This window comes from Oryzias melastigma, linkage group LG5, assembly GCF_002922805.2.
Source record: "Oryzias melastigma strain HK-1 linkage group LG5, ASM292280v2, whole genome shotgun sequence".
Taxonomy (NCBI): domain Eukaryota; kingdom Metazoa; phylum Chordata; class Actinopteri; order Beloniformes; family Adrianichthyidae; genus Oryzias; species Oryzias melastigma.
This window is the reverse complement of record NC_050516.1, coordinates 16,020,410-16,030,429: the sequence shown is the minus strand read 5'-3', so window position 1 is coordinate 16,030,429 and position 10,020 is coordinate 16,020,410. Positions and strand designations below refer to the sequence as shown.

At 40.2% G+C, this 10,020-nt stretch overlaps 1 protein-coding gene across 1 annotated transcript in view; it reads left to right on the top strand.

The window, feature by feature from the left end:
* The first annotated feature begins 327 nt into the window (after positions 1–327).
* rims4 (regulating synaptic membrane exocytosis 4) overlaps positions 328–10,020 on the top strand; it is a 42,337-nt gene continuing 32,644 nt past the window's right edge. Inside the window, exon 1 of the mRNA XM_024270503.2 lies at positions 328–1,681. Within this exon, the coding sequence (XP_024126271.1) occupies positions 1,585–1,681 (97 nt within the window). The 5' untranslated portion in view covers positions 328–1,584. The remainder of the gene's footprint in view (positions 1,682–10,020) is intronic.

Genomic DNA, 10,020 nt, shown 5'->3' with positions numbered 1-10,020 from the left:
CCACAAACTGAGCTATATTGTTCATTTAGCAAACATATTATTTACAAATTTAGGGCATTTAAAAGGCAAATAAACAGGCGTTTAACAGTGCATTGTTCCTATGAAGCCATGTTCCAACAAAGACTTAACCAAACACAAACCTCTTATCCTTGTTGTTTGTCTATAGGCCTGCTCTCATAAGATATGTTGCCATTATCAGTGCATTCTTTTTTTTCTGCGTTCTGCCTAAATGTCACATCCCTGCAGCACTTCTTCTGGGTTTTATTTGTGACATTTTCTTTCAACACAAAGGTTTGTGACACGGTACGAGGAGACAGGGAAAGAGAGCGACTGTATAAACTTGTATGCCCTTCATCACCTCCTCTGACACTAAGCCACGCCCAGAATCCCCCTCCCAGCTTTTTATTGGTGCAACTGCCAGCAACAACTGCTCGCTCTCCCTGCTGCTTCTCTCCTCCTCCCATCCTCTGCCCTCCCTCTTTCCTCTTTCGTCTGTCTGAGCTGCTAGGCAGTGAATGAGTCGTTCAGCAGCGCAGCTTCTTCCTCCCGTTCCCTCCCTCCTTCTCTCGCTCCGTCCTTTCAGGAGCAGACAGCGGAGCATCGACGCGGCAGCGGAGCAACACGGAGCTGACGGAGACGGGAAAACGGCAAACCCCGCTAGGAGGGGTGCAACCTAACCAACAATTTCACCAACAGCAGCTTACAACTGTGAGACGGGTTCAAAACTGAAGCAACAGATTGGCCTAAAGGTGCAGATGTTGAAACTGACATCAGCCCTGCTGAACCGGGGTTTTGGAGCTGACTGGAAACATCTGCAGCACCTGGAATCTCTGACAGTTTCTGTGCTTCAAATAAAAGTGTTGTCCAGAGCCGGGGGGAGCATAGGACTGACTGACGGGATAAAAATTCTTTAATTCGTTTGGGAAGCAACACGGCTCACGCTGGGCGTGAACATCAGCTCCACCAAAAGCATCTCCTCCCATAGTTCCTCCTTCAAGCGCAGCTGAAGAACACAAAGCGCTTGAGCGGTGAAAGCACAGCAGAGCAAGGACATCCGAGATACCTGCTGCATGTTTGGAGAGTTTTTTGGAGGATTTTTTCTTTTTGGGTCAATAAGCAGGAATAGGCTTAATAGGTTTATTAAGAAGGTAAGATCTACCAGTGTCTCAGTTTGACTTGAGGACAATGAAGCACGGAGGCAACAGGAACCAAGAGATTCAACCCTACATCACATAGATTTAGAGTTAAAAAAGAGTATTAGCAAAAAAGTTTGGCACTTTTTTGATTCTAAGATGTTTTTTGCTCTCATGGTGCACCTAAAGTCTTGTTTGACCCAGAAAAAAAGAACATCGAAGCCTTTGTGTCACCAGCACTTGTGCTGCAAACTGCCGTGAGTGACTTTCTGCACCAGTCGGTGTGAAGGTCCCCTGGCTCCTGCTTGACTCTTCTTTTCCGGGGTGTGGTGGATCTGCCGTGCGGGGCAGGTCTTAGCCGTTCAAGACGCCGCGAGCCGTACTTCGCGTGAAAAATGCCCAGCCGCGCTTGGCCAAGCCGGCCGACCCGGGCCCGACGTCCGGCCTCTACATGGAGAGGTCGCAGAGCCGGATCAGCCTGTCGGCGTCCTTTGAGGCTCTGGCCATCTACTTTCCATGTATGAACTCTTTCGATGAGGATGATGGTGGTAAGTCGGAGCCAGAAAACACTCATGCATGCACATATACTCATAGAAAGCTGTAAAGATGTAGGTTACTAGGTACAAAGGATCTGTTAGCACCTCCTGCAAAACTGATGCCTCTACATGTAATGCTATGGGCACATCATTCCAGAATGCCCTAAACGCTCATTCTTAAACACACATTTAGCCCATGGTGTTCACAATGGACAAGCAGGGCAGGGCTTTCTCTTCTTGTACTCTTTCTATTGTTTACTAGTGCATGTCCACCACCTACACATATAAGTCTGTCTGGGCACAAACCACAATTATTAATTTCTCCTCCATGTTCAATTTTCAAACTGATCACAATTTTATTAATTTTAAGGGAAAAATGCGACCTGGTTTAACTTTTAACACTTGTAGGCCACAGGTTTTGTACGTAGAAATGATCGTAGAGACGTATAAATACACGTTTTGAACGCTGAAGCCTGAAAAGTGCATTTACTTTGCACATTTGACAGACTTTTCAATGAAATTGGCCACTTGAATGTACGTCGCCGAGGCCGGTATATACGTAGCTTTAAAGTTTTCTTTAGAGGTAAAATGATCTAACACCTAAATAGTGTTTAAATAGTTTTCAAGCTTAAAAATACTTCAGCAGAATAAGAGCAGGTTGGCTTCATTGGTGTTTGGATGGGAACGGATAGAGATTTGAATCATACCTGGTGTTGATTGGCTGAAAAGATAAAATCACCACCAAGGAAAATGATGACACACTAATGTTATGTCCGAATTCCTTCACTATTCACTATATAGTGTGTCTGCCGTTGTGTAGTGCTGTCGGAATCTACGATTCCAAAATCGAGTGCCTTAGAAATCTGCCAGATGTCTTTGCAAAAAAGCAGGGTGCATCGATGCTCACCACATTAGCAAATATAGACCACAATGCATTGCGTTTAAACAATATTTGAGAAAAAGTGTGTTTAAGTGTACTTTCTTTTAAAATAAACCATCCAGATTTTCCTCATCAGAACACACTGGAGTCATAAATAGACTGTAAAATGTTTGCATTGATTAGAATTTTTTATTTCTCAGAAAAAAACTGGTGATCATCATGTCTGAATTGCTTTTAAAATCCAGGGCACTAGATAGTCCTGTACTATATATTTTTAGGATTAGAGTGGGAATTCGGAGAAGACTCTATAAGTTATGACCAGACTTCAATCAATTTTTAGAAAGTTACACGGATCTTTAAGTGGTTTATTTTCTATCAAAATTGGAGTCTACACAGTGGGAGCCTTTATATGTTGGACTCACTGAACGTCAAGGTATAAAAACCCAATGCCACTTTAATTACCAGAGTCAATTATGGCCTCTGATGGTCTGAGGGTAATCTTGGCCCCATCGCACATGAACAACAAAGACTGTCTGCATGAGAGTGCATGTTTATCTTCAATTCTGTGAAGTCAGAATCCAGATTTTCCTCAAATCTGAAGCCAGTGCTGACGTAAAGCTCTTAGATCTGGACTTGCAATGTTGCTGCATTATATTACTCCCGATTTCCTCTCTCACTAATCCTAAATGGCAAAACTGCAGGAGTAGATTATCTTTCCTGTTCAAATCGACAGAGGGAATTTTGATAGATGTGCGTAATTGCAGGATCTGGCATGCATGCTTGCACTGCTGTGATTGGTCATCAGGGCTTTGTTGATACCCGTACCAATACTGTGAGTGAGTGTTCAGTCCATCATCATGCCGCATAATAGCAATCATTCACATTTGAACATGGAAAGCTAATTTTAGAGTTCATTTTGGAGCCAACTCTTAGTGTCTTTTGTTTCTGAGCTAAACTGCAGGCAAACTTGAGGCCATCTGTCCAGTGGCTAAAGCCCAAAAACTGTAGATTCATGCAGGAGGATGGTAATATAAAGTATATATATATAAAAAATCATGGTACTTCCATGGACATCTGAAGCACAAAACCTTATTATAGTTCTACAGTGAGAAATAACAATAAAATGAATTATCTACCAGGTGTTAATCTGTTAGTTCAAATTGAACTGCTGTCCAGAGAAAGACTGAACAAAGCAGAGATTGTACTTACTTTGACCCATGCTGTTTAAACACTCAGCCTGCCAGTAGTTTTTTTTTTTATATAAAAACTAATCCACAACAGTGTGAACACTAAACTCAGCCACAATTATGTGGAGATGAGGTAATCAGAGCAGAGCGGCAGGCGCTGGTTTGTGGCTCTCAGACTAATTAAATGTTAATATGGCTTCTGATTGTTGCTGACTGTAGCTAAATAGAGGCATGATTGCAGGTTAATTCTGTCACTCCTCTTGTCTGTCTTAACATTTCTCTGAAAAAGTCGTCCCAAATATCAGGTTGGTTTTATCCTATACAGCTTTGCCTTTTTTTTTGGTCATTAAAGAGGCATTCACAGTGGCAGGTCTGATCCTCGTGTGACCGTCGCTAGATTTGATTTTTTCCTTTTGTGCTGATTTGTATGAAAAATGTCTGCTTCTCCAGGCTTGTTTACCTCTGCCTGTTTAGTCATGTCATTGACACAATTATGCCGATGAGTAATGCACTGTTGTCTAATGACCTCAGGGCAACAGACATCCAATGACGCTCATCAACCTTGTCCCAAATGCACAAAGACTTCTCCAGTTTCTCTGTATCTTTTAGTGATGCTATCGGTTATAGAAGATTAGAATAGTGAAAACTAAATTTAACAATCTTCCATTTCAGAAGAGATCAATGGTTATGCAGTATAAAGACAGTGATTTGAAAACACGCACTTGCAGTGATACATGTAACATTCCCAATATTATAAGATTCCAAGTTGAAACTTGCTATCTTTTAACTACAAGACACTAATGTTAGCACAATTGACTGTATATAGAGAACTGCACAGAGCAGGTGTGACATCACTCATAGAAAATCCCTTATCTGCGACTCCAGTGAAACAAAGCCAATTTCAGTCGCCATTTTTTCATGATATGGAGGTTGCCATGTTGGAGCCACACAACAGTGATTGGTCTGAGTCGGTTTGAGTCATGTTTCTATGGCAACTACTGCCGCCAGTCATGAATGAGCATGTTCCAAGCCCACATCCCTCCCACTGGGGTTAATACCCAAACTGAGCCACAGACAGAGATGCACAGGTGAAGCACACAGAACCTGGAGGGACGCCGAAATATGTGGTGAAAACAAACATAACATATAAAAAACTCAACATCGTCCATTATTTGGCAATGAATGAATTCCAGAACAACTTCGACGGTTATTCCGCGGCAGGGGGGCGTCAAGGCGTCAAAGCAGAGGTGGCAGACGCGAATTCGGTGTAAATGCCAAATTTTACGCTGGAAGCACTTCCTGACACAACCCTGTATTTTAATCCGGGCTGGGGACGGGCACAAGGAGACCCAGGTTTGGGCCCCTTTGTGGCTACATATCCAGCATAGCAATCCCTCCCCCTTGGTTGTTGTTGCAGAGAAGCCATGACTAAAACAGGGACTGTTCCAGCCTGTACAGAGTCTTTGTAGACCTATGCAACAAGGCAGACTTTACACTTCAGTACATGTGGTCCCTCCAGAGACTGAATTGGATATGAATCTTGCTAACAGCTGGTGCAAAAATAATATTTGCATTGGACATCTGTGTTTGTCCAATTAGCAGATAGGTGGCCTTCATCAGAGAAATTAATGCACAAAACAATAAATAAATGTTGCTCCAGTCTGAGGGCGTTTTTAGACTTGCAAAGTTCCTCAGTCCAGACCCAGTCCGCCTAATTTGGTCTGGGTAAAGTCCTAAACCTTGCGTTTGGTTTGCTTTCAGACTGCCGTCTACAGGACATTTCTGCTTTGAACTAAAGCCTGAAAAAAATAAAAAACACGTGACTGAAGCTCTTTTCCGTCATTGGGTGCTAAATAAGAGGGCGGGGCAAAGTAAAGAGAGAGAATAATGGAAGTCTAACGCTTTGTAATCCTTGTCGGGATAGTTCACTTTTTAAAAGTTTATATTTTGCTGATAAATTTTGAATGTCTGTATTAATGTCAGACACAACACTTTGACTTGCTCCTTTTTACGATGGAGACATGCTGCAAGGCGCTTACTGAGGAGAAGACAGCTAAGAATTTACCCTGAAAAGTGTTTATGACATTTAGATTGTCGAAAAATCACTGTGAGAAGCAACATGTAAAAGTTGTTGAGCTTGCATTCATCTGATCATATTTTAATGAGTTGCTGTTGCATCACAACAAACCGAGACCACCTCAAAAGATGGGTCAAAGAGAGGTTCCTCGTCCCGGACCAGGGTCTGCTTGAGTGTATTCCAACTGAAAATCTGTTCCGTATTATCAGGGGAAAAGAACTTGGGTTCACTTTAAGTGAACTAAATGCGTACAGTCTGAATACACCACAAAACCAATCCCTCCTAAAGACTTTATGAATGCTATTTCAGCTTCATGTCTCAATTATTCTTCACAGAGTTTGTGAATTATTGTCAGTTTTGTTTTGTGCTTATTGCTTTTTACTCTGTCACATTCTGCAGCCTCCTTAAACACGGAAACAACAGTGTTGTTTCATGAGTAAAGTTTCTCACATCCATCCATGTGTTATCCATGTGAATCCAAATATGACACAAGAAGACAGAGAATGAGTGCGAAAGTGAAAAACCATTGGTGATGTTATTTTTTAGCTGATATAGTTTTCTTTATAAATAAAAATAAAGCACAATACATTCAAGTGTTTATGAGAAGAAATGAAACAAAAAGGTAGAAAATTAACCTTTAGTTCAATTAAAAAATGTATTTCTTCTAAAAAAATAAAAAAAATAATAAAAAATTGAAAAGTTTCATATTAATATTTGGGAAAAGAGTTCAAGTTAAAATGTTTGCCCTCAATTCAGAATCTACTCCTGTGTTTTATGTAAGTGTAATTGCTCTATTTTAGATTTAGTGTGAGGTGTTTAAGCAAAAATTCTGTCATGTTGGTCATTTAAAGCAACATATTAACCCATAACAAGGATCCCTTCACCTCATTTGAATGATTTGGTCACAAATTGGTACTTGTGGGTTGGGGTTTCTCAAGAACTTAAAATTAAAGGAAAGAAAAAAAATAATAAATTGAAAAAAGTTGGCATAGATTGGTTTAGACAAACTTAAACCTAATTAACAGGAAGTACCTGCAATGATTAAACATTTAAACCTGGCAAGATTGTGGGGGAAGCAGAAAAAGACGAACATGACCTGAACACAAAACATAAAAAACAAAGAACAAGAACCAAGACTTTGAAGCAAAACATAAAAATAAATACAAAACCCCCAATTCTTAAGAACTAAACGTGATACTAACAATCCTGAAATTGAAATATATTGCTTTATGATAATTGCGTACTTTTTTTACACAACAGTTTTTTCAAACAGTATTTTTGATTCACGATTTGCACAAATACATATTCAGAAATGCAGTTTTAAACAGAATTTTCCTCAAATATAATATGTCCTCCATTATCAAAAAGACCATGTTAAAAACACCCAAAACGCAATTTTAATCCGTGTATGTCTTCAACTGATCCCAAGCTGGGAATTTTGACTGTTGCAGCATCTCAAACAGAATGCATTAAACAGTAAACATCTGTTGTCACTGAAACGTCCTTGAGGTCATTCTTAAAAAATGTGAGTTTAGCAGTATTTATTGTAAAATACAATTCATTTTGTTTCACGTAAGGGTAGGTTTGTGGGTTTTGGATGTTTTTTTCTTGTGTCAGATGAATATTAAAAGACTGAATGCAACATACATCTCACTGAGGATTACTCACGCAGCCTTCTGTATGTGTTATCTAGCAGCTCAGGTGTCAGATTGGCAAGTGACAGACAGGCTGCAGAGAGACATCACTTCCACAGCACCACAAAAACAGAGTGGATGTTCATTCAGCCACTCATCAGTTTGTCCATTTTTTTGCTCCGTCTGGCCCAAACAAGTGTCTGGATCCTGCTCATTTGAGAGGAAAACCATTCCTAGAAGAGTAAGGCCATTGCTGGGGGGAGGCTGTTGTTTCCTCCAGTTTCTCTCATGTTCTTTGTGGTTTTTTGTGTTTTATTGAAAACAGAATTAAATCAAACCTTGATCGCTTTCAAAATGTTTGAATAAGTTACGTTAAATCTGCGCATATTGCACAAAGGAAAATTGGTCATACGTGAATATATGTGTAAAAAGTGAGAAAAGTAGACTTTCAGGTGAAATTTTCCACAGATGTATAGCCAAAAAAAAAAAAACACCATGGAATAAGTACGAATAAACCAAACAAAGACCATGTAAACTAGATGTTTATTGAATTTCCTTTCTTTGAAGTTTAGGGCACTGAGCAGAAATCACATCAGCACCACGATCTGCATCTTCGGCCGGCCCTTGCACTGCTTTGCTTTAATAAAACAATTGGATTCCCCTGGTTTGCACCAGTTATAAGTCAGCTATTAGGCACTAGCCGAGGCAGCCCGCCGGGCGGGAGCCACAGCTGGTGGCATCCGCGTGAAGACCTGCCTACGGTGGCAGACACCCGTACTCAGTATAGACTAGTGGTGAAAGATCGTACGATTTATATACCTGTCACACAATACGCGATTGAATGAACCATGTGGGATTATTGCACTGTATATAGGCAATTCATTAGTGATCCATGCTTCAGTTATGTAATTTCCATTATATGTGCGCTGTATACATGATATTATAGGTATACATTGGTGTTACATGCGTGAAAAGTCTGATAGATATACGTGGTCGTGGAAATCCACAAATTTATGTATGCATCTAGTAAAAATCACATGCAATGGTATAAGATTTACATAATAATTTCATATAAACTATGCAAAATACACATAAACTGTGAAATTCTCCATTGACCAAAAGTTTTGAAAAACTCAAAAGCCGAAACCCTAGATTATAACTTAAGAGACAAAGCTTTTTACAAAGGTATGAATTAGATTAACTTTTTTAGTTCTACAAGGGGAACAACAAAGTGAAATTTGCTAGAAGAAAAACAATATAAGGATAAAAAATGCTATAAAAATGTATATAATATCTCTTACCTTACATGTGTTGCACAGGTAGAGAGGTCGACCTCTGATTGGAAAATTCCCAGCTCTGTGCGCCCAAGTGTCCTTGGGCAAGACACTGAACCCCACATTGCTCCTGGTGGCGACAGGCTGGTGTCAGTGTTCGGCAGCAGAGCTGCCATCAGCCTGTAAATGTGCGAGCATATGGGACTGTGACTGTAAAGTGCTTTGATGCTTCCAAGAATGATACGCCATTTACCATTAATTTAAAAAGTCTATGTGATCCTGAACAGGCGAGCTTAGGGACATTCACAGCTCTTTCTTATCGCAAGATTTTTCTGTTGTAACATTTGGATGTAAAATAGTTCCAATTGCATATGTTAGCTTATAATGTGAACTTATATTTACATATTAGCTGGGTAAATATGGCACATGCCTGTAATAACACAAACACGTGCAGACATGTGACATCTCTTTCTGTGCACTGAGGTGGCCTTTGGGATGCTTTCCCTCTTGCCTTTTGTAAGAGGGAGTCTGCTTCACACAATGGCCTCGTAACCTACTTGTTTACATCTATCCATCTCTTTAACCTGCTGAATCCCTTTCGGGGTCATGGGGTCGTTCCGTCCCAGCTACTGTTGGGTGAATGTGGGCTACACCCTGGACAGGTTGCCAGTCTGTCACAAAGCCACACAATTCCTCTCACATATTCTTACCAAGTTTCCATAATGTCTTAAACTTTTGCCCCCATCTGCCTCCTCGTCCCCCACCTTTCCACAACAATTACAGGACAGTTTCCATAAGTCCATACAAATCCAAGCATATTTTTGACAACGCCAAACACAATTGTTATATGTAAATCCAGTCAACCTGATTAACCTACTTATTATTTCTCTTAATTTTCTTTGGAATCAATCAACAACACGTAAAAGTAATGTGTTGCTCTTCAGATGAATTTACCTCCTCCACGTCTTATTGTCAGCCACATTCAGCTTAGCCTCTTCTAGCTTGACACAGTTAATGATCTCATCTTGCTATTTTAGGTTTGTCTGTCCCGTTCACTCAGTACCCATTTTGTGAAACACAAAAAGGTTCATGTCTGACTTTTTACCTGACCCACGGGGAATAATATGAAGTGACGTCCGTGAAAGAACACAGAGGAAAGGATGGTAATAAGGATTTGAGAAGCAGCAGTGGTGACACCCATTTATTTCTTTCACTTTGCTAGTTAGCTTGTTACCACAGTACTTTTCCATTATGTCCCATTTCTCCAATTTATTTCATCTTTTTTTTTTTTTTTTTACT